We start from the raw sequence: 27,768 nt of genomic DNA, 5'->3' as shown, positions 1-27,768 counted from the left end.
TCCTCCTGGTGAGGGGCGTTTGTCCTGTTTTATGAAGCCCTCTTAGCCAAACTCGATCCTCAACCAACTACTGCAATCATGTTCGACAGTAGAGATTGCAGCTCAAACTGCGTGGGACCTTGTTTTGGGCCTGGGGTGAGAAAGGAAGCCAAGAAGCCACAGGTAATTGTTTAGGTTCATTTATTCCTAGGTGGTTTTTTAAATATGCAGGGGGTAGCAAAAATATACATATCGTATAGCTGGTTTATGCATAAAAAATTTTTTTTCCTCATTAGTTTGCACAGTACACTAATGTTGGTGATTAGGGGAGAGGGATTGGGGGCAATAGGAACTTTTCATTTTCATGTTCATTTACTTTTCATTTTGTACCTTTTTTAAAACATTTTTTACAAATGTACCTTCATTTACTATTTCATTTTGTACCTTTCCACACTATTTTTAAAATGTTCATTGAGATTATAAAACAAATTTTTTAAATCACCTTTTTTGAGGTATAATTTATATACACTCAAATGCACCTGTATTTTACCTGTCCATTTTAGTGAGTTTTGACAAGTTTATATACATGCATAACCACCACCACAAATGAGATATTTTCATCACCCCCCCATCAAAAGTTCCCTTGTGTCCCCTCCCAGGCAATATCCTCCCACCCAGCCTCAGGCAATGAATTATCTGATATCTATATGACCCATTTTTTTTTTTTCTTTATACTTTTCTATATTAAGGTGGTGGGGGGTGGGAGGAAGCAAAATCAATGTAAATTTAAAAAACAAAGCGTATAGGGAGGGTAGGCAAAGGTTTGGTCCAAAAATTTTAAGGAATCCCTCTAGGGCGGGTGGGCAGGCGTGCGTAGCTGGGGCATGTGAGTGAAATTGACAATTTTTTTCACTCTCTGAGGCGGGGGAGAGTGAAAAATCAGTATTCAGAGGAGACTGTTAAAAAGGAACTTAAGTATTTAACTTAAAAAAAAAAACACCAAAAGGCCATCCCTGGGTGGCACAGATGGTTAAGTCCTTGAGCACTAACTGAAAGGTCGGCAGTTAGAACCCATCCAGAGGTGTCTCAGAAGACTAGCCTGGCGATCTGCTCTGAAAGGTCACAGAAAACCCTATAAAGTGCTGTTCTACTCTGACACACGTGGGGTTGCCATGAGTCGGAACTGACTTAACAACAAGTTAGAGTTTAATTTTTAAAAATAGCTGTTTAATATTTATCTTCCCATAAGGAGAGATTGAAAGAATATATTGGTAATAGAACAAGAGTTTAGGGTAAGCTGTGGGCAACTTTCCTTCAGCAGTGGCCAGAGGCCATAGTTTTGTGTGGATGGAGAAATAACCTTGATATCACTTTATGAAGCCTTTTAATTTAAATGTTCGTTTAAATGCGGGCTACATTCTAACAACTAGGTGGTGCTGCTGATTTTAGAAAACGTGTAAAGAATTAGAGGCTTGCCAACTACTTCATCTGATTTTCGACATCTAACAGGTGATGTTGAATGATACAGAGCAAACCACAGGAAAGTGTAAATACGAATAGTAACTGAAGCAGTGCTTCACCTGCCTGCATCATGAGGCTCACCTGGGGCTCTCGTTAAACATTCAGATCCCCAGACCTCGTGAATTATGTTCCAGGTGACTCATCAGATCCGGCAAGCTTAGAAAACACTGCACATATTGCTTCAGATACTTTGCACACTTCTAAATAGAAAACAAAAGGAGCCCTGGTGGTGCAGTGGTTAAGCGCTCAGCTGCGAACCAGAAAGTTGGTGGTCCGAGCCCACCAGCCACTCCACTGGAGAAAGATGTGGCAGTCTGCTTCCATAAAGATCACAGCCTTGGAAGCCCTATGGGGCAGTTCTACTCTGTCCTATAGGGTCACTATGAGTTGAAACTGACTCCATGGCAACGGGTAAATAGAAGCCAGACCCAAACCCATTGCCACCCAGTCAGTGCTGAGTCACGGAAACTGCCTGAGGGTCAGAGTGGAACTGGACACCACAGGGTTTTCAACGGCTGTAATCTTACGGAAGTAGATCGCCAGACTTTCTTCCACAGCACCACTGGATAGATTTGAACTACCAACCTTTCAGTTAGTAGTTGAGTGGAAACCATTTGCACCATGCAGGGACCTTTTAAGTAGAAAGGTCATAGTATTCTTTTCCACCCACACAAGGGTAGGTCCTTATAACTTCCTTGATTGTGAGTTGAGGCCTGGCCTAAGTAGGTGTGAGTGTATTTATTAAGACTTTTTCATAGAATGCGTGCATGTGAGATTGCTGTGGGATTTCTATACATGTCTAGGGAAGGCACTAACAATTTTAAGTGGCAACCTCTGCTCTAGAAATTTTATGCATTTCTTGTAAGATTGGGAGATGCAGAGCATATTGTGGACATGCAGTGCGTTTGTAATCCTAGGGGTTTAAAGCATTGATGATGGAGGAGGGCTTCAAATTGCCTGGAAAATATGAATGATAGTGAGTTAGAGTTATTTGGGATGATTTTCTCTGTATAATTGAGATATGAATAATTTTTCAGATTTGGGGTGCTTATGTTTTTTTCACTCATTTCATAATTTATTGGACCTGTCTTGTGAGCAAGTACAAAGAGCTCAATTGTGTCCTTCCCTGATCCTAAAATTCACGTAGAATTTCAAGGGACTTGGAATAGCCAAAATAATCTTGAAAAAGAGGAACAATGTTGGAGGTTTCACACTTCTGATTTCAAATTACACTACCAAACTAAGTATTTAAGACAGTGTTGTGCTGGCATAAAGATAGACATAGAACAGTGGGATAAAATTGAGTGCCCAGAAATGAGTCCTCACATTTATGGTCAGTTAATTTTCCACAAGGTTGCCAAGACACTTAGGTAGTCTTTCCAGAAAATAGTGCTGGGACAACCGGATTTCCACATGCAGATGAAGTTGGACTCCTTCCTGACACCATATACAAAAATTAACTTACAATGGATCAATGACCTAAATATAAGAGCTAAAACTATGCAACTCTTAGAAGAAAATGATAAATCTTTATGACCTTCAGTTAGATGATGGTTTTTTATCTAACACCTAAAGCGCAAGCAACAACAAAAATACATAAATGGGACTTCATCAAATTTAAAACGTTTTGTGCATCAGGGGCAACATCAAGAAAATGAAGACTGCCCACAAAATGGGAGAAAATATTTACCAATCATATGTCTGATAAGAGTCTTGCATCTAGAATGTATGAAGAACCCTATAGCTCAACAGTAAAAAGACCAATAACCCAATTAAAAAATGAATGAAGGATTTGAATGGCCATTTCTCCAGAGAAGATATACAATGAGCAAATGGGAAGATTCTTACCATCATTAGTCATTAGAAAAATGTAAATCAAAACCACAGTCAGATACCACTTCATACCACTAGAATGGCTATGATCAAAAAAAGAGATTAAGAAGAGTCGGTGAGAGGTGGAGAAATATTACACTGCCAGTGTAAAATGGTGTGGTTGCTTTGGAAAAAGTCTTGACGGTTCCTCAAAGTGTTAACGTAGTTACCAGAAGATCCAGTAATTCTGCTCCTAAGTACTTAACCAAGAGAAATGTCCATTATCTAATGAATAAAGAAAATGTGACAAACCTATACAATGGAATGTTAATTTGGCAATAAAAAGGAATGAAATACTGATACATGCTACAACATGGATGAACTTTGAAAACATTATGCTAAGTGGAAGAAGCTAGTCTTACATGATGACATTTATAGGAAATATCCAAAATAGGCAAACTCATAGAGGCAGAGAGTAAGTTAGTGTTTGCCAGGGGCTAGGAAAAGAGGAGAATGGGGAGTAATTGCTAAGAGGTTCATGGTTTCTTGAGGCAATGAAAATGTTCTGAATAGGTAGCAGTAATGGCTATACAAAAAGTTGGTGGTTCAAACCCACTGGCTGCTCTGCGGGAGAAAGATGTGGCAGTCTGTTTCTGTAAAGATTACTGCCTTGGAAACCCTGGGGGGCAGTTCTACTCTGTCCTATAGGTTCGCTTTGAGTCGGAATCAGTTCGACAGCAGTGGGTGATGACTGACTGTACAACTCTGTGAATGTACCAAAAATCCTTGAATTGTATACTTTAAAAAGATTAGTATTATGATTCATGAATTATCTCTCAATAAAGCTATTTTTTAAAACAATTATTGCACGTGGTATTTTAGTGATAAAGATCAAAAGAATTTTGGAGGATGGTGACATTGTTTCTAGGTCTGGTGGTAGGTCCATTGAGGATTTATGGAAGAGGTTTGTGCTTTTGAGGAAGATAAGGGTTTGGACATGGAGCTGTTTCCAAAAGGAATAGCACTGAGTCACAGAAGTCAGCCTGAGCGACGTCAGGAAAGTGGGAATGTCTTTGGAAGGAAAGTTGTAATTCTTTTTTTTTATTCTAATATTGTGTTTTAGGTGAAAGTTTACATAGCAAATTAGGTTCCCATTTAACAACATTTATACAAATTGTTCCGTGACATTAGTCACATTTTTCATGATGTATCAACATTCTAATTCTGTTCTATTTCCGTTAATATACCTTCCTTGCCCCTCGTTACCTTCTCATCTTTGTTTTAGGCTTGATCCTTGGTCTCATATTGTTGATTATTTAAGGGAGCACAGTACTCATGGTGACATTGTTTATTTTATAAGCCAGTCTATTATTTGGATGAAAGGTGACACCAGGAGTGCTTCAGTTCCAAGTTCCAAAGGTGTCTTAAGGCAATAGTCTCAGAGATTCCTCTAGTCTCTATCAGTCCAGTAAGACTGGCTTTTTTTAGGATTTTGAGTTTTCTACATTTTTCTTGCTTTCTATCTGGGACATCCTAATGTGTCCTGGTTAAGACAGTCAGTAGTGATAGCTGGGCACCATCTAATTCTTCCAGCCTCAGGCTAGAGGAGGCCATGAATCACATGGGTTATTAGTCCTGTGGACTAGTTTTTTCTTTGAGTCTTTGGTTTTCTTCATTCTTTTGTTCCAGATGAGTAGATACCTAGTTGTATCTTAAATGGCCACTCACAAGCTTTTAAGACCCCAGATGCTACTCACCAAACTAGGATATAGAACATTACTTTTATGAACTATGTTATGCCAGTTGTCCCACTAGAGTATGGTCCTAAGTCTTCAAACCCTATAAACCAGTCCTACAGGCTGTATAGTTATGTCTAGGAAATATCCATAACTTTGCCCCCTATGTGTTTTATTATATATATGCAGTGTAAACAAACATGTATATACATAGGCCTACAGATACACTGTATGTGCACATCCATATACTTACTTGTGCCTTCCTATACATGTGTATGTATACATACCTATGTGTGCATATATGTATGTAACCGCCCACATTTTTTTTTGGCTGTTACTACTGTTGTTGCAAAATTGTATGTTATAACATTTACCAAAGTTGTCCCTTATTCTTGTGTACTTCCTAGTGCCTTCATTTACCTTGGACCAGTTGTGGAGACCTCACCCATATTGGGTATTGCCTTTCTCATCACCAAAAATAACAAGGGTCTACTATCTACAAAGTGATTCCCCCTCCTTCTCCCTCCCATCCCTGGTAACCGTCAAAGAATGTTGTTTTCTATGTGTATACCTATTTTTGACTTTGTATAAAAGTGCGGCAATACAGTATTTGTCCTTTCGTGACTGACTTATTTCACTCAGCATGATGTCCTCCAGATTCATCCATGTTATGTCTCACGGATCCTTATTCTTTATAGTTGTGTAGCATTCCATTGTATGTTGTGTACCACAATTTGTTTTTCCATTCATCCGTTGACGAGCACTTAAGTTGTTTCCATCTTTTTGCTAATGAACATAGGTGTGCATATGTTCATGTCACTATTCGTGTCACTGCTCGTATCTCTCTAGGATATATACCCAGGAGTGGGATTGCTGGATCATAAGGTATTTCTAGCTTAAGGAAGCAAAATATTTTCCATAGTGGTTGTGCCATTTTACATTCCCAACAGCAGTGTATAAGAGCTCCAGTCTTCCCCACAACCTCACCAGCATTTGTTGTTTTCTGTTTTTTTGTTTTGTTTTGTTTTTTTGATTAGTGCTATTTTTGCAGTGAGGTAGTTATCTCACTGTAGTTTTGATTTGCATCTCTCTGATGGCTAATGGTCATGAGCATCTTTTTTGTGTTTGTTAGTAGCCTGAATGTCCTCTTTAGTGAAGTGTCTATTCATGTCCTTTGTCCATTTTTTGATTGGATTGTTGTGTTTTTGTTGTTGAGATGTTGTTTCCTATATGTTTTTAGAGATTAGGCCCTTGTTTAATATGTGCTTCCTAAAGATTTTTCTCCCAGTCTGAAGGTTCTCCTTTTATTCTCTTGGTGAAGCCTTTTGATGAGCGTAAGTATTTAATTTTTAGGATGTCTGTTATCTATTTTGTCTTCTGTTGTTCATGCATTTGTAGTTGTGTTTGATAGACTATTTATAACAAAAATTAGGTCCCCTAGTTTCATCCTTATGTTATATTCCAGGAACTTTAGAGTTCTTAGCTTATACATTTAGGTCTTTGATCCATTTTGAGTTAGTTTTTTATGTGGTAGTAGATATGGAACGTGTTCTCATTTTTCTGTAACTTGATATACAGTTTTGCCAGCACCATTTGTTGAAGAGACTGTTTCTTCCCCATCGAATGGACTTTGACCCTTTGTGGAAGATCAGGTGTACATAGATGGATGGATTTACTTCTGGGTTCTTGATTCTGTTCCACTGGTTTTTGTGTCTGTCATTGAACCAATACTAAGCTGTTTTGATTACTGGCTATATAGTAAGTTTTGAGATTGAGACGTGTGAGGCCTCCTACTTTGTTGTTCGCCAGTATAGCTTTCGCAATGCAGGGCCTCTTTCCTTTCTATATAAAGTTGGTGATTAATTTTTCCATTTCACTAAAGAATGTTGTTGAGATTTTGATTGGTATTGCATTATATCTATAGATTGCTTTGGGTAGTATCTACATGTTCACAATGTTGAATCTTGTGATTCATGAGCGTGAAATATTTTTCCACTTAAGTAGGTCTCTTTTAATTTCTTGCAGCAGTTTTTTATAGTTTTCATTGTGTAAGTCTTTTACATTCCTGGTTAGGTTTACTCCTAGGCATTTTATCCTTTGGGGGGCTATTGTGAATGATATTATTTTCTTGGTTTCCTTTAGGAGTTGTACTTGTTGGTGTAGGGGAAGCCAGCTGATTTTTGTGTGTTGATCTTATTCCCTGCCACTCTGCTGAATCCTTCTATTAGATCCAGTAGCTTTCTTGTGGAACCTCTGGAATTTTCTATTTGTAGGATCATGTTATCTGCAAATAAGGATAGTTTAACTTCTTCCTGTCCAATTTGGATACCTTTATTTCTTGCCTTAGATACCTTTCTTGCCTTATTGCCCTGATTAGGACATCCAGTACAGTACTGAGTAAGAGTGGTGAGAGAGATTAGAATTTTGTTGAGAATTTTTGCATCTGTGTTCATGAGGGATATTGGTCTGTAATTTTCCATTTGTGTGATATCTTTCCTGGCTTTGGTAACAGGGTGATTCTGGCTTCCTAGAATAAGTTTGGAAATATTCCTTTCTTTTCTATGTTTTGGAAGAGTTTGAGTAGAATTGGTGTTAACTCTTCTCTGTTCAGCAAAATTCCCTAGTGAAGCCATCTTGGTCAGGGCTTTTTTGTTGTTGGGGGTGGGTTTTTGATGACATCTTCAATATCTTCCTTTGTTAAGGGTCTGTTTAGATTTTCTACTTTGAGTTAGTTTAGGTAGATAGTCTGTTTCTACCAATTTGTGCGTTTCTTCTAGGTTTTCAAATTTGTTGGAGTACAGTTTTTCATAGTTTTCTGTTATAATCCTCTATCTCAGTTGGATCTGTTATAGTGTCTCCAGAAGCATTTGTTATTTTGGTTATTCTCATTTTTTTTCCTTTGTCAAATTGACCAATGGCTTGTCAATTTTATTGAGCCTCTCAGAGAACCAACTTCTAGTCTTCACTCTTTATATTTTTCTGTTTTCTATTTCATTCATTTCTGCTCTGGTCTTTATTATTTCCTTTCCTCTAGTAGCTTTAGTCTTCTTTTTGCTCCTTCCTCTCTATTTGTTCAAGTTGTTGGGTTAAGTTGTTGATTTTTGGATCTTTTTTAATGAATATTTATTGCTATAAATTTTCCTCTGAGTGCTGCTTTTGATGTGTCCCAAAGGTTTTTGGGATATTGTGTTTCTGTCCTCATTTGATTCTAAGTATTTTTTTTATTTCATTTTTGATTCCTTCAATGATCCAATAATTTTTTAGTAATGTGTTAGTCTCCATGGGTTTAATTTATTTTCCTTGATCTTCTCGTTATTGATTTGTAGTTTTAAACTATTATGTGCAGAGAAAATGGTTTGTATAATTTTGGTCTTTTTAAATTTATTGAGGCTTGCTTTGTGACCTAAAATATGTTCTATTCTGGAGAATGTTTCTATGTACATTGGAGAAGAATGTATATTGTGCTGCCGTTGAGTGATGTGTTCTATATATGTCTGTGAGGTTGAGTTGATTAATAGTGTTTAGGTCTTCCGTGTCTTTATTTATTCTCTTTCTAGTTGTCCTATCCATTGTTGAAAGTGTTGTATTGAAATCTATTATTCTACAACTGTCTGTTTCTCTCTTCAATTCTGTTAGAGTTTGTTTTATAAATTTTGGAGGTCTGGCATTGGGTGCATAAACATTTATTATTTTTATGTCTTCTTGCTGAATTGACCCTTTAATCTTTATATAATACCCCTCTTTGTCTCTTCAAATGGATTTTGACTTGAAGTTTATTTTGTCAGAAATTAATATTGCCAATTCTCCTCTCTTTTGGTGACTATTTGCTTGGTATATTTTTTTCATCATTTGATTTTTAACCTGTTTATGTCTTTGTGTCTACAGTGCGTCTCTTGTAGACAACATGTTGATGTGTCATGTTTTTTTTTAATCCACTCTGCCACTCTCTGCCTCTTGACTGGTGCATTTAATCCGTTTACATTCAGTGTGATTATTGATAAGTATGAATTCATTGCTACCGTTTTGTTATTTTTTTTGTGTGTTAAGTTTCTTTGTTCTTAAATTTCTGTGTCAAGTTCTTTTTGTATATGGATCTTCTTTTATCTGTTAATGCTTTTGTGTTTACTGAGCCTTTATTTTTTCCTTTGTTTTGGTGAGTAGACATATTAATATTTTTTGTGGCTACCCTGAAGTTTTCCTTTATCCTCCTGTATTTAAAACAGTCTGTTGTATCTTGAAATCACGTTGACTTCCTTTCCATATGGAAGTTCTATAACTACACCATTCATTCTTCTTTTTGTTCTGATGTTGTCATCATTTACAGCTTAGTGCCTCTGGCTGTCTGTAATCAATTTTGAAGCTTTATTTTACTTTTGTGCAGTCTTTACCTGGGTTGGTATCTGGGTGATGCTATCGTATGTCTTTCTCAGGTTGTTGTCTGGTGCCATCGAATCTCTGACTGAAGGACTCCCTTTAATGTTTCTTCCCGGGCTTGTCTGGTGGTTACAGATTCCCTTAATATCTATTTGTCTGGGACTGTCTCAATTTTGCCCTTGTTTTTGAAAGACAGTTTTGCCGAATATATGATTCTTGGTTGGCAGTTCTTTTCTTTCAGGGCTTTGTATGTGTCAACCCATTGCCTTCTTGCCTGCATGGTTTCTGACAAGAAATTAGCACTTAGTCTTATTGATGCACCTTTGTGGGTGAGATTTCGCTTTTAATGAGCTGCTCTCCAAATTCTTTGTCTTTGGTTTTGCAGAGTTTGATTATGATATGTATTGGTGAATTTCTTTTGAGGGTCTATCCTGTACGGGGCTTGTTGAGCTTCTTGAATGGAGACCTTCTCATCTTCCATAATATTTGGAAAGTTTTCTACCAATAAACATAAATAAATAAATAAAATAAAACCAATATAGCTTCAAAAATTCTCTCTCTCTTTTTTTTTTTTTTTTTTCTCTCCTCTTCTGGAATTCCTATTGTGTGTAAATTATTCCTCTTGATGGTGTCCCACATAACCCTTAGGCTTTCTTCATTTTTCTTCAGTCTTTTTTCTGATCATTTCTCAAATGAATTACTATCAAGCGATTTGCCCTCTATATGGTTTCTATTTGTCTACTGAATTTGTTATTTTGTTCTTGTATTGTTTTCCTGAAATTTTCTAGGTTTTTTTTTTTTTTTTCCTGCGTTTTCCTTGGTCTCTTTGAGGAGCCTAAATATCATTTTTTAAATTTCCTTGTCAGGTAGTCCTATTGTCAATTCTTCCTCCAGAAAGTTTTCTGTCCCTTTATTTTGTTTACTTATTTGAGCCATCTTACCCTGTTTCTTCATGTTGTTTGTTATTGCCTGTTGTCGCCAAGGCATTAAATTGAACCGAACCCATTGCCGTCGAGTCGATTCTGACTCATAGCGACCCTATGGGACAGAGTAGAACTGCCCCATAGGGTTTCCAAGGAGCACCTGGTGGGCTCGAACTGCTGACCTTTTGGTTAGCAGCTGTAGCTCTTAACCACTAAACCATGTTATTTTATTTATTTATAGATGCGTATGTCTTCCCTTACAGAATTGAGTGAGGTACAAGAACAGGTCCCTTCCTTGATGTGAGGTAGCAATTGTTGATTGGTCAGGGCCCCTCCACAACTCTTATGGGACTGTGTGGTCCTCCTGCATTGACGTTAGCCATTAATGTGCCCATTGGAAAGCAGAACAGATCATCTTTGTCACCACAGGAAGGTGGTACTATACAAATGGACTGGGAAGGCCCTCTGTGCAGACTTGAATCAGCATCTCAGTAGGTGGGAAGGATCAGGGGTCTCAGAGCAGAGTGTGGGGGAATCATACCTGCTAGTCTCTGGATGGGGGGGGTGGGGAGTTGGGAGAGCAGGGGTGGGCAGTGAGCATGAGGCTACATCTACTTGTGTGGGGAGTGCTGCCGTCAGTTGCCCAGAGGTGGATGTGGTGGGTGTTCCTGCTGGTAGTATGGTGGGGCAGGGGGGTGCCTTCACCAGGTGGGGTCCTGGGGGGTACTTTTGCAGGTCACTCAGTGGTGGGCATGGTGGGCTTTCCCACCAGTTGTCTGGTGGTACGGGGGGGCAGGCCAGGGGGCTACCGTCGCTTCATGGTTGTGCGACTTGGAGCCCACAACTGTGATCGCGGGTGCATGGCACAGTGGAGGGGCTGCCACCAGTTCAGGAGCATACCAATTAGCAGGTGTGCTGCCAATTTAGGGACCCCCAGCACAAGGGATGGGGTGAGGGCTGCCACTGGTTCGCAGGTGCATGGTTGGGAGGCTGTACCCTGGTCTATAAGCACGCGGCTCAGGGGAGGGGTTGCTGCTGGTCCATGGTTGTGAGGCTCAGCAGGTGCACTGCTGGGCTGCCAGAGCAGGGGTAGTGCTGTCAGTCTGCGGGTGCGTGGCTTGGAGGGTACATACCCAATCTGCTGGAAAGTTGTAATTCTTAGCAGTTACATGGAGCCTGTGAAAGATTCAATCCAAGGTAAACTTGGATAGGCAGGTTGGGCCCAGACCAGGGAGGACCTTGAATGCCAGCGTAAGGAATTCTGCACTTTATTTGGTCAGCTCAGGGAAGCTAAGGCAACACTGTACAACCAGAGCTAATGTATTAGGAGAATTCATCGACAGCAGAGTGTTGCATTAAATGGAAGAGGGAGACCCCCTGGGAGTGCTCATTAAGAGTCTGTTGCCATAGGCTTGAGAAGAAGCGTTTTCTCTTCTAAATCACTTAAAACTGTAACTTGTTTGGTTGAGTTCTGGTTCTTCTGATCCCAACCTGGTGAATTTGAAAGCCCTTACATACACAGATACTCTCCTTCGTTTCCTTGGACAATGAGCCACAGCTTCCTGGGAAAGAGCTGTCTGGAGGTGCTAAACAATGGTCACGGTGTCTCCTTTTCTGTTCCTCACCGCCTGTTTTTGATTTCTGTTTCCTCCCTTCCTTCCTTTCTTTCTTTTTTACCCCTGACAGGACCTATTCTCACCCTTTAGCTTTACCTCCCCACTTCCAATCATGAAGCAATTTAGCAGAGAAAATTACCAGTATTTATTTGCATAACTTAAAGGAAGCTTGCTATAAGCTGTGTGAGAAAAAATAAAATGAAAAATCATTTTCATGAAGCGTATATGGAGGCATTATGTGGGGATCATGTTAATGAACATTTTAATGAAAAATATGCTAATATAAAGTTTTTCCAAGTATATATAGTATAAAAGTAATTGAGGTATACAGAAGCTCACTAAGAACATTCTTTCAAGCGTATAACTTTCAGATTTCATGATGGTATCAGCGTTCCCATTTGTGACTTGCTGTTAAAGTATTTTCTGCCAATACGATGTCTCATGTGTTGATGTCCTGAATAGCAAACTTTTATGACCCTGATTCTACCACCGGTCTGTCGGTTTTTGTACCACGCTGGCTTGTGTGTTGCTACGATGCTGGAAGCCATGCCACCGGTATTTCACATACCAGTGGGATTACTCATGGTGGACAGGTTACAGCCGAGCTTTCAGACTAAGACATGCTAGGAACAGAGGCCTGGTAAGCCAATGAAAGCCTTGTGGATTATAAGAGGACATTGCCCAACTCACTTGTTTTTGATGACATCATTAGGAGGGATCAATTGCCGGGGGCAAACATTGTGTTTGGTGAAGTAGAGAGCCATTGAGAGCACGGGGGACCATCAGTGAGGTGAATTAGAATGGTAGTTGCAACGGTGGACTTAAACATACTAGTGATTGTGAGGATGACACAGGACCAGACAATGCTTTGTTCTGTTGTATGTAAGTTCACCATGAGTTGGAGGTGACTCAGCAGCAGCTAAGAACAGCAACAAGACCCTGATTTTGTGTCTCAGGTAGTAGTATTATGAAACGGTTACCACATTGCTGAGATATACGGGACTGAAAGATTGTCACATTTTCAAAGGTTCACAATGAGCTAGTACAATTTATCATTTCTACCAAGCTGCTCTTTCAGTCTAGGATTACAGGGAAATCACATAGCATATTGACAAGGACACTTGCTATAGCTGTTTCCTTCAAGATTAGGTTTCCCAGCAGTAAGTATGCACATTATTTAGACTGTTAGTTGTAGTGTGAGTGTAAAGATGAGCTGTCCAAAATCAGAAGGAAGCCTATTTCTATAGTTTATCAGGTTTTTTTTTTTTTTTGTCTTTGGTTTTTGGGGGGTGTTGGTAGGGGTAGATAAGGGCAACAAGGGGTGGGTAGGTTGGTTCTTTTGCTTTATTCAAGCAAGGCTGTTAAAGTTGTGGTGAACCTGGATATTAAAGACAGCTGTGATGTTGTTAGAGAAAGCCCAACCGAAATTTGGGGTCGGAAGGTCTACTTCTGAATCTTAGTTGGCAAGATCAAATGAATTAACTTGCGGGGAGATCCCTGTCATCGGGATCGTTGCAAATGCCAAGCCCTGTAGAGACTTTAGAGGTTTGACCATTCGTGTTTTCAGTAATAATACTTCAATACGTATACTGATCAAGTTCCAACTGCCAACCTTTTGGTTTGCAGATGAGTGCTTTAGCCACTGCACCACCAGGGCTTCTCATGCAACTGACTAAAAACTCCTATTTTGTTAGTGTAGTTCTAGAGGTATAATGTTCCGAATAAATTACTTAAATCATAGTTTGTGAGGCTTGGTTATACCTGATCCTCTGTAAATATGAATCAGATGTAGTCTAGAAGTTTATGCTCAAGGTGGTGCTGTTCACCCATAACTTTAGTGAAGTTTTCATTTTTATCTTGTTTCAAATCAAGCAAATAACTGGTATTTATTTGGGATCATCTTTGTCTTCTCTGAGTCCTAGACCTTCTTACCCTCTGAGCACCCACCCAATATCATACAAATGCACACTTATCCCACTATTCAATATAGCATACTGTATTTTATGTAAATAATCTGGATCTTCTAAGTTTGCTTGCCAACCGTGTCCTCCCTGCCCTGAGGTATTTTAATTAGCACTGCTATGCCAATTTTTTTTTACATGTTGCTGAAAAATAAAATTAGCATAGTGTGCTTAATAGGGGGGATGTGGGGGAGGATACAGTTAGCAAACAAACATAGAAGGTGCACATTGTTTGAGTAAAAATACGGTATATGTGAGAGCTGAGTCATAGCAAGATAGTTGATCTGTTATATTTTTAAAGACATTTATTAATACATTACTTTAGATTTTGAAGCTTCCTTTTTGTATTTTGGAGTCAATTTGTTTCTAGGTCTCAAATATTTAAAAGGCTTGTAGTAGGCCTTGGTTCCTGATGGAATAAAAGACCCAATATTGTTCTTCCCAGAACTCGTAGTACAAGGGAAAATATTCATGTGGAACTTCATTTTTGCTAGGATTCTGTGTCAGGACCGCCGTGTTAATCCTTTCCCATTTCTTGTCAGAAACTAGAAGTGCATTTTATATATGTGGTCATTCCGTGCTTGGTATGAATTTTGTTTTGTTCTGTTTGGTTTTTAGATCCGGGGATTTCTGTCACGGTTTGATAACGTCCTTCCTGTCAGCCTAGCATTTGACAAATGTACAGCTTGTTCTTCCAAAGTAAGTCATTTTGTGTGTGAGGAACTTGGTTTGAAAAGCAAGCCCTTCAGATTTCTATCTCTGCCTTACCAGCTACAGGCATTGAAATGACAGGGGCATTGTTGGGGGAGCGCTGGGTTCAAAAACAGTAAAAAAAAAAAAAATTCTCGTTTTCATTTATCTGTATTCATTCTCACAGAGAAAACAGACTGAGAAAAATTTGGTTTAAGTTGTATAAGGAGGGACTGAATTAGATACTGTCGCACTGTATCAATAACTTGCACCACAGTAATTTTGGCTTGAACTTGACCTCCACTGGTCTTTGTTCCTCCCCAGGGGGCTCTCCCCTGCCATAGACCATCATAGAGCACTTTTTAATTGTTACCCAGAGAATGGGGGATACCAGGCAGTCTGGTCTGTTTATCTTTTGGAGATCTACATAATGACAAAGAAAAAGTAAACAGAGATTAGGGGCCTGGATGGGGTGCCAATAAAAGGGCCTCTTCAGCTTTGATCTTTCCAGGGGCTCTAAAAATAGAGTTGGTGTGCCATCCATTGTAATGGGAAACAGCTGATGTATTTCAAGACTACAACGATGGCTTTTTTTTTTTTTTAAATGGGCTTTGAGGTACTGTCTGTGTTATTTTTACATGTACACTGTATGTTATAGTTGATTTCCTTTTACGTACCTCTTTAAGCCTCCTGACACCCAGTGTGATTTTTAACCTGAGCTTTTAAAACTCATGATTCTTGATAAGATTTTCATTTTGAAGCACTATGAAAATAGCATCGGCATTATTAACCCCAAACTGTGGCTTCTCAGTTATCATTTGGGAATTCTTTGCCATGTAGCCTACTTCTGGCAGTGTGGACGGGATTGAATTCTAGGGACATTTTCTCCACTCACTCTTGAGTTGACAAGCGTTCTGTGAAAATTTACTTGGGTCATATCTTACAAGAAACACCATCCTGACCAGTTTCTCCAAAAAGTAAACTCAGATTTGACAAAACAATGTTGAAAAATTTGGTTAGCTTTTAATGGTCAAAAACTTAGATTAAAAAACAATTTTTTTTTTCTGTGAAGCTAAACTAAGGCCCTGTTTTATCACTGTGCCTCCTAAGTGCCTCTGCTGAGATTTAAAGCTGTTTGTTAGTGTTACCCAGTAGCTCACTCTTTCTGTAGTTTCCTTAAGGGGTCTTGTATTTGCTCAAGTCAGGGCCTCAAGAAGGTCTGCGTACATTTCTGTCTTCAGAAATATGAGTTGTAGAATTATATGCTCTAATGGAGAACAGCTTTTTTTTTTTTTTCCTTTGAATAGCTGAGCTAATTGGTTTCAAAATAACTTGGCAGTATTTTCATATTGAAATTGTTTGGCACAGGTGCCAGAAGTTTCTCTATGGCTTTATGTAGGTCTCCCTAGTCAATGAAATCAAGATAATTAGGTCCTCTAAGTAAAATACAAACACTGGTTTCTTATTCTATTTCTGATTAAATTAGCCCTGGAGATAAGTGTTTATAAAAGAATCACAAACCTACTGGTAGGCCAGGCCCCTTATGTTCTTTAAAATAGCTTTGCATTTTTCTTTCACACTTATCGTAAGCATTAAATTAAATATAGGTGTCACTTTTTTGTTAACAAAATTATTTCCTCTTGGTGGTCATTCTGAGAGTCCTGCTTTACATAAACATGCTGGAGGGTTTAATACAAACTGACTTGGATTTTAACAGCTGTGCTATTCCCAGAGCGATCACTTTTCATGTGGTCTGGGTATTGGATTTCTTTTGTGCTGAAAAGGTTGCTTCATTGGTGCACGTATTTCCTTACAGTAGAAACACAGCATTTACTTACTTGGCTAACTTCTTTATTCACTTAGGAGGATGTCATTCTCTATTATCTGCAAACCCAACATTAATACTTTGAAATGACAAATCCAATTACATTTTCCTCTTTGTGCATGTGAATTTTTCTTAATGCATACTTAGCACAATATTTTTTATACTGAGTCATATCATAGTCGTCATTGTTTCAAAAAGATTCTTTTGGGCTAAAATTGACTTTTTAAAAAATTCTCCTTTGACAGTCATGAAGTAATTTTTTCCTCTGGTAGATTTCAGTATTTTTTACTTTTTTCTCTAGGACCAAAGCCATACTTGTGTCTTGATTTAACTACAAATAACAGACAGTAAGAGGTAGATTGAGTAATAATACGCTCATTCATTACCTTACTTATAATAAGCATAGATCTTTTATAGGGCCTGGGGTGGGGAAGAATACAGTTCTTTGCTTCTGTGGCAGGGAAGGCCAAATCATCTATACACAAGTCATTTCTTACCCTGTTTTATCTTGACATATAGCCAGATGAATGGTCCATCTTACAAAACAAATATTGAGGAATTGGGAGAGGACATGGAGGTGTCGCTTTCAGTCCAATTTCTGCTTATTGTCTTAAAAACCTTTCTAAAATGACCATATCTACCACTGGGATTTGAAAAACTATCAGCTACATGAGTTGTTTTTTACTTCCCAAAGGGAACTTAGAGCAAACCAGAGTATTGTAAGGAGTCCTTGGGTGGCGCAAACAGTTAAGCACTAAACTACTAACTGAAGGATGAGTGGTTTGAACCCACCCAGAGGAGTCTTGGAAGAAAGGCCTGGTGGTGTGCTTCAGAAAATTTCACAGCCTTGAAAACCCTGTGGAGCAGTTCTACTGTGCACACATGGGGTCACCATGAGGCAAATCAACTTGATGGCAACTAGGGAAAAATAAAGGGCATAGTAGAGTTGCTACCAGAGGAAATGTATAATTTTGAAACCAATATCCTGAAAGAATTTCTCAATACTTTGGATTAGTTTGTTATTCCTTTTTTTTTCCCCCCTCCCAGGATTTGGGGGATAACTTCTTATTTGATGTAATTTCAAATACACAGAAAGTTAACAAGGATAATACAAGAAACTTTGTATACCTTATACCAGGATTCACCAGTTGTTCTCACTTTGCCCCATTTGTGTGTATACATGTTCTCTCCTCTCTTCAATATCAGTCTGTGTGTGTGTGTGTGTGTGTGTATATGCGTACACACGTATAAATGCATGTACATATTAATTTTGTTGTTAACCATTTGAGAGTAAGTTGGAAACATGGTGTGCCTTCACCCTGAATATTTCAGTATGTAATTCCTAAGAACAAGAACATTCTCTCATCTAAACACAATGCACTTATCAAATGCTGGCAATTTAATGTTGGTATAATACTGTTAACTAACCCACAGTCCATATTTCAGATGTTATTTTTACCAATAATGGTTCTTCCTAGGCTTTTCCCCCCAGATCAGGAGCCCATTTAGAATCTAGCATTGCATGTTGTTGTATTTCTTTGGCTTCCCTCAGTCTGGAAAAGTTCCTTAGCCTTCCTTTGTCCATCTTAACCTTGACATTTTGAAGTACACAGGCCAGTTATATTGTAGTATTTCCCTTGGTTTGGATTTGGCTAACGTTTCCTCATGATTAGATTCAAGTTATAAATTTTTCGTAGGAATACCAAAGTGATGTTTTATCCTCGTGTCAGGAGTTCATAATATATTTTGTCCCCTTTGGTGATATGTTAATTTCCCCATTTCCATATTTGTAACTACCTTTCCCAACAGTGAAAAACCTGACTGCTTTTATCCTCCATGTGTTTACACACTTGCTTGACTCTAGAATACACAGAAAGTAGTTTCAAAGTGGCTAGCCCGTGCTGCTGTGGAAAGTAAACCTAGAAACTGGAGTTTTGTTTTTGTGTATAGTTGTTTTTCTAGGTAAAATTTAAATATAGTGAAATGCATGAGTCTTAAGACAACAACTTCATTAGTTTTGACAAATGTATGCTCCCATGTGGGAGTCCCTGGGTGGTGCAAATGGTTAACGTGCTTGGCTGCTAACTGAAAAGTTGGCAGTTTGAGTCCGCTCAGAGGTGCCTCAGAAGAAAGACCTAGTGATCTACTTCCAAAAAATCAGCCACTGAGAACCCTACAGAACACAGTTCTACTCTGACCTGTATGGGGTCACCATGAGTCAGAGAGAATTGACTCACTGGCAACTGGTATACACTCATATAACCCTCCTTCCAATAAAATGCAGAGCATTTTCATCACCCCAGAAAGTTCCCTTGTATGCTGCCCAGTCAACTGGGGGTGGAGGGGGGGTGGTATGTTGCCTATGGCGACTATTCACTGTCCCTCTAAGGAGTAGAGCTTGGCATCTTCTGGTGTGTTTGATGCAGCAATTGCCTTGTTCTGGGACTCAGAAGTCATCCAGAAATTTTTCTCAGAACTGCCAAGTCAGGAGCAGGGCTGTGCCTGAGGAGACCATGTGTGGAATGTTCCACTGTTGTTGCCCAATTCTGTCACCCACAACCTTTGTGATACTGCAGAAACAGATTCTTAGGAAGAAGCAGGCCCCAGGCTTGGTTTGCATGCCATCTGGGACCTGCCTATTACACAGATGTAGCAAGATGTGCCCAGAAGCTTGGTCTAGAGATTTTAATTAGTGGTAAGCAACCCTAATGATAATACTCATTCTGGTGTTTACCATGAGATGGGACCTTCTGTGGCAGTGTTATAATTAAATTCTCCAAGTGGCTTGTTATTAGCTTTTTGTATGCACCTATGTATGTGTGTCTCGAGGAGTGACAAAGAGAGACTGGTGTAGGGATGGTAGGTACCTGCTGGTATCATCATGTGGTAAATTGTTCTTTCTTTTTGCCTGTGTCATAGGCAGCCTGTCCATTTAGCTTTTGATATCCTATAATCCTACCTTCTATCATGAAACTTTGGTGGCGCGTGGTTAAGAGCTTGGCTGCTAACTAAAATGTTGGCAGTTTGAATCCACCAGCCACTCCTTGGAAACCCTAAGGGGGCAGTTCTACTCTCTCCTATAGGGTTGTTGTGAGTTGGAATCGATTCCACAGCAATGGGGTTGGTTTGGTTTTTTTTTTTTTTAACCTTCTATCATATTTGCTTATTACTTAAGGAGCATGAAGTACCAAAATTAAACTCAGCTATTTAAACTTTCTCTGAGAAAAATCTCTGTCCCAAATCAACCTGTAGCCTAATAGCTCAGCAATGCACCTAGAGAACAGAAAGGTAGATTGTAGATTTGGAAAGAAAGGTTAGAGTCTTGGTGAGTGTCTGTTAGCAGACATTCATTTATTCAACTGGCATTTGAATCCCTGCTGTATGCCCAAGATACAAAGACGATAGAAATAGCCACTACCCCTAAAGGAATGCTATCTAGAGGGTAAGGCAGACCTGTCACCAATAATGAGCCCATTCCATTATGATACGCTCCACAGTGCTCCTTTTGCAGTATCCTTGGACCAATCAGGTTTGTCAAGGTGGGCAAAAATCAGGGAAGGCCTCACAGAGAGTGACTTCTGAGTTGATGTTAAAGATGAGTAGGAATTTCTGGAAAGACATAGGAGAGAGAGGGCAAGAGAAAGGCATTTCAGGCAGAGGGATTGGCATGTATAATAGCCAGAGTCAAGAAAATGTAGCACCCTGATGAAGTTGTTCAGTGCGACAGTTGCAACTGAGCCTTGCAGACCAGCCTACAGATTGTCCCCTTCTCTTTGTGAGTGCCATTTCAATTTCAGGCTCTTCTTTGAGTTGGAATCAGGTGTACTTTGTGTAACATTTGAGGCTGCCATTTTGAAGCTTACAATTCCATATGAAACTCTTTCTCACCTAGCACTGAGCCTCGGGGGTTTCCTAATCACAGAGACTGAGCAGCTGTAGTGGAGTGGTGTGGAGGGCAGTAAGTCAGGGGATTTCCAGGGTCCTGGCCCTGCATCCTTCGCTGACCAGATGAGTGGCTCAAGGAAGGTGCTCCCCCTCTGTCTGCCTCCGCTGCTGCTTTTATTAAATGAGTCAGTTGGATGAGATAAGCTCTGGCTCTTTACTGGGACGCTAAGTTAGTAGCTTTATAATACTTTGTATTCCCTTGACTTAATTGTATTTTATTCTGTATTCCACAAGCAACTGCAGAAAAATAAGAAAATATATTTAAATGATAAAGAAGATAATCAACCATACTTCACCCCCTCAGCTCAATGTTAGCCATTGATTTCTACAGTTTTTTACTTTATTTTTATCCTCATGTATATAGGTATATATAGATAATGTTTCTTGCCAACATTCCTACTGTAAGGTTGAATAAAATTAGCTTGACACAGAGGGATTTAGGGTGCTACATCAAAGATACTCCCTGCTCTTCTAATTTGATAGGGTTTTAAATCTCAGTCATTTACAAGGACTGGCTGGAGCCCAATCGGAAGGGCTCTCCAAAACTTGTGCCAGAAATTTTTGCATACAGCATCTCAGTGGCAAATATTACTCAAATCTGGGCTCCAGCCAGGTTTTCCAACTCCTCTCCAAAAGGGACATAAATCTCTGATTTGGAAAATGATGAGTAACCCCCAGGTTCCCTTTCCCTATCTCATTTACCCAGTGAGGCCTCATGTCTCCATTTTAACATGCGATGGGTTCCATATGTAAGGTTGTGTGGTATAAATTGTATCCCACATCTTGTTCTTAGCAACTAGTGTTTCCCTAATCTCCAAAACTGCTTGGTTCCCAAAAGGAGATGGAACTGCTAGAGCCAATGTGGAGTATTGACTTGCAAGCCTTAACCTCAGAACTCTTGGCATTTCACTCCTTGAAAAGCCTTGGACATTTCTCCCTTTGCTTCAATTTCCTCATCCGTAAAGTGAGGAAAATATTTTCTGTTTCCCAGGGAAATTGCAGTGGCTGACGTGTATCCAGTTCCCTGTGACCAAGAACCAAGGCCTTTACCTACTCCTGGGACTGGTGTTGACATCAGAAATAAGAGGAAAACATAGACTCCTGTGATCACACTAGGTCTCCAGGGGTGTGTGGGTCCCTTTCTGGGCTCAGTGTTTGTTCACAAGCAGGTACAATGAGAGGCCTAATTGAAGGTCCAGGCTGCCCCAGCTCTAAAAGGCTGTAGAACTTTCCATCATGTCTAATGACAGCTACTGCCAAAACCTTTTCCATGATTCCAGAAAACTTGGTCTTGCTCATTACTTCTGACCTGTGGTCTTCCAAGACCACCTGATCAGTAGTTAAAGCTTGTGCCACTTCATCCTTTCCCTGCCCCCTGTGTTTACAAGGACATATCTAGCCCACCTGAACACATTTTTCTTACAAGATCCGTTTTACAGCCAAGGCCAGGAAGTTTAGGGCTGTATTTTCTTTACACATTTCCACTGGCCCAGACATAGCCTCAGGTTATTGAAAAACTGGGTTCCTTTTAGTTTGGAATTAATGTCATTCACCTTTAGCCTTCCCCCCATGCGTATTCCGTGATACAGTGGTTCCCAGATGTTTTGAGCCACAGACCGTGTCCAGACTCCGATGAAGGCAGTAAACCCTGCTCCTTGAAAAATGCAGAGGCACACACAGACCATTTCATTGGCTCCATGAGGTCCCAGAACATGCCTGCAGATCCTAGTAAAGCACCCTTGCTCTATTACTTTTTCTTTGGTTCCATTCTCAAGCTCTCCTGGGTGAGAAACTGGGAGGTGAGGGGTGCAAGTAGCCCCGGCCCCATCATGACTTCTCCATATGGCTTTGGGAAGTCGCCATCTCTCGTCTGGGGATTGTAGAAAAGGGACAGGTAGGGGCTGTTTTCCACTGGGTTTGGTTTTATGATCTGAGATTGTGTAGTCTGTTGATCAGGTACTTCATTTCTTTAGGCCCAACTGCACCCAACGGGGGAGTAGGGGAAGAAACTGATGCTGCTCAGAGTTAAGGGCAGTTCTCCCTTCACCAGTGGGGACACTGATTTGACTCCTAATGGGCAGGGAGCCGTAACTGTCATCTCTGTTCGTGTTCCTTCTTTCTTTGTTATTTCTGTAATACACTCAGACTCTTCCCTTCACTCTCAATACCTCTGGACTATAGGGAGAGGGGAACATGGTATTAACTCCTGGGCTCTTGAAATAAGGGAGCCATCACCTTGAGCTGGGAAATATTTTATGGGCATACATGATTATACAAGAACAGGTTGCATACTGTGTATATATATATATATATATATATATATATATATATATATATATAAAATGTTGTTTTTAGCGGCCATCAAGTTGGCCACCAACTCATGGCAACCCCATACACAACGGAACGAAATTCTGCCTGGTCCTACACCATCCCCACGATCGGTTGCAGATTGGACCATTGTGATCCACAGGACTTTCATTGTCTGATTTTCAGAAGTGGATCACCAGCCCTTTCTTCCTTATCTGTCTTAGTCTAAAAGCTCTGCTGAAACCTGTTCCACATCATAGCAACACACAAGCCCGCGCCGACAAATGAGTGGTGGCCGCACTTGAGGTGCGTTGGCCAAGAACCAGACTCAAGTCTCCTACGTGGAAGGTGGGAATTCTGTCACTGAACTATCACTGTACCCCATCCCGACAAATGAGTGGTGGCCGCACTTGAGGTGCGTTGGCCAAGAACCAGACTCAAGTCTCCTACGTGGAAGGTGGGAATTCTGTCACTGAACTATCACTGTACCCCATCCCCATCCCTCCCTTCCTCCCTCTCGCCCTCCATCCATTCTTCCCTCTGTAATATTTTAAATACTCAAATGTATATTTACACGAGTTCATTTTAATGACATGTTATCGTAGTTCAGTTTTACAAACATACAGGCTCCTATTTCCTGATACGTTTTTCGATGATATAAAAGCGAATAAGACAGCCTCTGAAATTTCTCATGATATCTTTCTGGACAGAATATTAAAGTTATACTAGATAGTTACATATGTAATTCAGGTATATGAAGTTATTTGAACATCTTTACCCATGAAATGCTCCCGGCTTGGAAGGGATAACTAGTTCCTGGAAAATAGTAGGAACTAATTAAGTATGTTTTGAACGGTGAAAAAAATTATTGGATGATTTGGTAGATAAATAAAGGAGCAGCATAACAGGAGAAGCTAAGGAAGTCTCTGCCCTCAAGGAGCTCACAGTCTGGTGGGTAGCTAAGAGGCAGTAGCAGAAACCTCTCCTGCCTGTTTGTACAGAGGTATGACTTATCATCAAACTATAAATGATAGCTGTTATTGAATGTTACATTGCAATATTCTGAACATTTATTCAGCTGTGCTTCTTTCCAGCTTTTACATCTAATTTGCCTTAGTTGATGCTTTCAATGATTTGTTATTTTGTGTGTTGGAAGACCATTTCTAGAGTATATTAAAACAAGAAGCCTTTGAGATTCATCAAAGTGCGTTAACATCTTATGAGAAGACACATTCTGGCAATGAGCCCTTTGAAGGTTTTTGCTTGCTCTCCTGCAGGATTTTTAAAGGTTTTGTTATATTTCTAAAGGACTTTCCAGCATCCTGTCCAGGTATTTCTAAAAGTGCTTACCACTAGAGCCTTTTTGCCATAGAAGATGTGAAAGAATTGTGAGAAAACATCCTATTCCTGAAGTTATCATCCTTACAACTTGTTTGTATAACATTTTCTGTGATGATAGTGATAAATCCTAGAGTAATCTGGTCTTCCCTCGTTTAAGTAATTTTTTCATCATAAAAGTAGTGTTAAAGAGTTTTTCTTAACAACGAAGAAAAAGCTACATGTTTCTCATTTCTAGAACATCTAATTGCTGGTAAAAGCATACAACCAAAAAGCTAAACATCTTGAATTTATAGCCATCGGACTAAAATTGGAAAACATCTCCTATGTGGTCCTTAAGTTGCAGCAAGTGTGCCAAATGTGAACCATTAATGGGGTGAATAGACATAAGAAAGTTTTGCAAATTAGAGGGACTATTTTAACAATATGTAAGTGTACATTCAGCGGTGTCTTGAGAAATGGCAGAGTCATTGGGATAACTGCCCGCCTGGTCTCCCAACAGGATTACTTTGAATTGATCTGTTAGTCACAATACTTTGTAGTCAGAACTTACCTGTTAAAACATAATTCTAGACAGTTCAGGGATCTTTTCAATTGACTCTGAATTTGCTGAAGCATTTGGATATTTTTAAGAACTTTATTGGCAGTCCAAGTTGGGATAGAAATCTACGCAAAAGTATATTTTTGTGTTATTTGTAAAGGTGGGAGAGGAAATTTGGGTTTCTCCCAGCTTTCAATTGCTCTTCACATTTTCCTTTCCTTTTATGTCAACTATTTCATGAAGAACCTTGAAGGGAGAGGGTAACAAAGGAGAGGATTGAAGTAAGTGGCAATTACTCATTGTTGTTTTAAAACCTCTCACGTATTTCAAGCAAGGAACATGAGGTCAACGTTGCTCTTTCTTAAAGAAGACCATTCATTAATTGCCTGAGTAAAACTATCTTTAAAGATTAATACACCTACTCCTCATTTATCGATTATCTCATTATCTAACATTTCACATGTACAACAGTAGTAAAAAATCTATCTGACTGTTTTATGCATTAATGATGTACATCTGACAGTAACAACCACCAAAGTGTGAGGCGAGAGTAATGCTGGCTGTGGTGGTTAAGATTATGTGTCAGCTTGGCTGTGCCATGATTCTCAGTGGTTTGGCAGTTATGAAATGATGTAATTTGGCAGTTATGTAATGATGTAGGAAACCCTGGTGGCGTAGTGGCTAAGTGCTATGGCTGCTAACCAACAGGTCGGCAGTTCGAATCTGCCAGGCACTCCTTGGAAACTCTATGGGGCGGTTCCACTCTGTCCTATAGGGTCTCTATGAGTCAGAATCGACTTGACGGCACTGGGTTTTTGGTTTGGTAATGATATAATTTGGCAGTTATGTAATGATGTAGTCATCTTCCATCTTGTGATTTGATGTGGTCATCCTCCATTTTACTTATATACAGATTTTCTTTGTTCATTTTGACCTAACTGAGAAAGATTAACTTCAATAATAATGTAAGTGAATTAAAAAAAAAAAAAGAGTGCAAAAGAACTTGCCAGTATAATAACATACATGAGTGAGAAAACTAAAAAAAGAAAGTGAAGAAAACAAAACACACGCATGTATCTCTTAGCTCTGGCAGACGAGTAGGAGTTTCACTTCATGACATCTGCTGTTCTTTGCCTAACCACTCACTCCTTGCTTCCTAGTATTGAGAATGTTCCAGTAAGCACTGGACGTACACCCGAAAATTGAGACCTACCCTCATCCTTTCACACTCTGCAAAAGGCCTGCAAGTCCCAAGGAATGGGCCTGTTCAAAGTAACCCCCATGGGAGGCTGTGTGCTTAGACCAGTTCTGCTGTGCTAGCTCAAAACAGTTGACAGGCTCTTCTTGGGAATTTGCATCGGCTCTCACAGTATTTTCCCCTTAATAGCCCTGGCAGTGGTGAATTCTTGACCTTTGAGGGTGGCTTTGATTTTTTGGAAAAGGCCAAAAGTAATTTGAAGTTATGTGTTATGAATCAAGGGGATGAGCAATTTGCAAGGAAAAAAAAAAATTAAAAATAGAAATGCAAGGGCTTAAAATGGTATGTGGGCCTGAATAAATGAGAATACTCTGTAGAAGGGAACTCAGATTATCCTAATCTTTTGAGCTAAGAGCTGGCTGGCTAAGGGACAGCAGGAAACTTCGATATGGTTGGTGTGATAGAAATGAGCACTGGCCTGAGAGACTCTGCCATTGACTAACTCTGATCTTGGAAACGTATCTCAAATGTCCTGAATTCAGTTTCCTTAGGTGTAAAATGTTATGTCATACTAAAGTACGAGGTCACCAACAAAAGACACAAACCACATGCTCTAACAGTGCATGGGACAAGGCTTTGCTCACACAAAGAAGAAACAGAGCGAAAGCAGAGTTGAGGGAGACCTCGTTCCCTCCCTGCCAGGAACAGATATAGACAGGGTTGACCAGGTGCCATATGGTGCCTGCGCATGAGCCACAGACAGACAGTACTGTGTGCCTAGAGAAGCGAGGAAGGCTTCTCTGATAAGGAGAATGGAGGGAGAGAGAGAGAGACCCAATTCCCAGCCTCCTTATCAGAGAATGTTCTGGGCCTAAGGCCTCTGCGTAGGCAGCTGGATGGGAGGTGTAGAGGCACAGCATCCTCCCAACAACTTAAAGTTCCTTTTCCGTGGCCATGAAGACTAAATGAGAGCTTGCATGCCAAGTGTCATGGAGTTGGCGCTCTGCGAGTGTTTTTGATTGCTCCTTTGTCTGAGCAGAGAGCAGGTGCCACTCCCATTTCCTTTTATAAATTCTCTCATTTTATAATCTGCAACCACGGAAAACTTTCCATCCTTAGAAGTTGACGAAAAGGGAGGGGAGCAAAAGAGGATGAGCAGTTCTTTTGAAAAGGGCATAGCCTCAAGAGGTGAGCAAATATTAATGTGCAGGTTATTAGATTCTTTGTCTTTTTCTTTCCTTTTCCCTTTTCTTTTCAAGTAGGCTGTTAATCCAGGAGTTTAATTATCAACCAAAGTGAAGCTGAGGTTTAATATTCCTAGATATGTGTGTATGAGGGGGTATGAATCCTCATATTTCCTGGAGGTGGAAGTCAGCCCTGCTCTTTGCAGCCAGTGGCAGGCCCACAACCTCAGCAGAGCCATCAAATTTTGAGAAGGGATTCTTAGCTGTGTCCCCTCTGAGTTCAGGGACAGAGACATAATGAGGCCCAGGATTACAGTTCCATGCAGTGTCGGGCCCAGTACCAGGCCTGCTGCCTGCAGAGGCAGTTGTTCTTTTCACTGTCCCAGTGCTTCTCGGAAGCCTTTCTGCAGCCTCAACCGCCTTGCTTTCTCATGCCACAGTTATACTGTATTTTTCACAAATAACGTACCCATGCAAATAACTTGTGCACACATGTAACATGCATAGCGCACTGGGGAAAATACCACGCGAGGGTGTTATGCGGTTGGCAAAAATGTATAATATGTGCATTATTTGCATAAAAGTATGGTAAATGGATTAGAGCCCAGTGCAACATGAGCAGGGAAGATCAGCTGCTTGGTTTCATCTTTTCAAGTGATGCAGCATTTTACTGCTCCTTTGGCATCATTTTATGTGTGTTTTCCCAGCATCCCTTTCAAGTTTGTGAAGTGGCTAGCAAAGAGCTTCCCAGTCTATTAGACAGAATATTACCAAAGGGGAAAAACAGTCATTGCCAACTCACAGCAATCCCATGTGTT

General features: G+C 39.9%; 1 protein-coding gene across 19 annotated transcripts in view; it reads left to right on the top strand.

The window, feature by feature from the left end:
- ATG7 (autophagy related 7) overlaps window positions 1-27,768 on the top strand; it is a 299,990-nt gene that overhangs the window by 99,939 nt on the left and 172,283 nt on the right. For 16 of the 19 annotated variants that reach the window (XR_002785715.2, XM_023547914.2, XM_023547908.2 and 13 more), the window contains one exon: window positions 14,541-14,621. Coding sequence is in view for 17 of the 19 variants with exons in the window: in XM_023547914.2 (XP_023403682.1) it covers window positions 14,541-14,621 (81 nt within the window). In the remaining 2 variants the exon portion in view is untranslated. Of the gene's footprint in view, window positions 1-14,540; window positions 14,622-21,373; window positions 21,407-22,913; window positions 26,086-27,768 lie in introns of those variants that run through there. The other 3 variants (XM_064274881.1, XM_064274882.1, XM_023547921.2) reach the window with 3 other exon arrangements.

The sequence above is a fragment of the Loxodonta africana genome, chromosome 22, assembly GCF_030014295.1.
Source record: "Loxodonta africana isolate mLoxAfr1 chromosome 22, mLoxAfr1.hap2, whole genome shotgun sequence".
In the NCBI taxonomy this organism is placed as follows: Eukaryota; Metazoa; Chordata; class Mammalia; order Proboscidea; family Elephantidae; genus Loxodonta; species Loxodonta africana.
The sequence above is the reverse complement of the archived record's forward strand: the minus strand, read 5'-3'. Positions and strand labels throughout refer to the sequence as shown.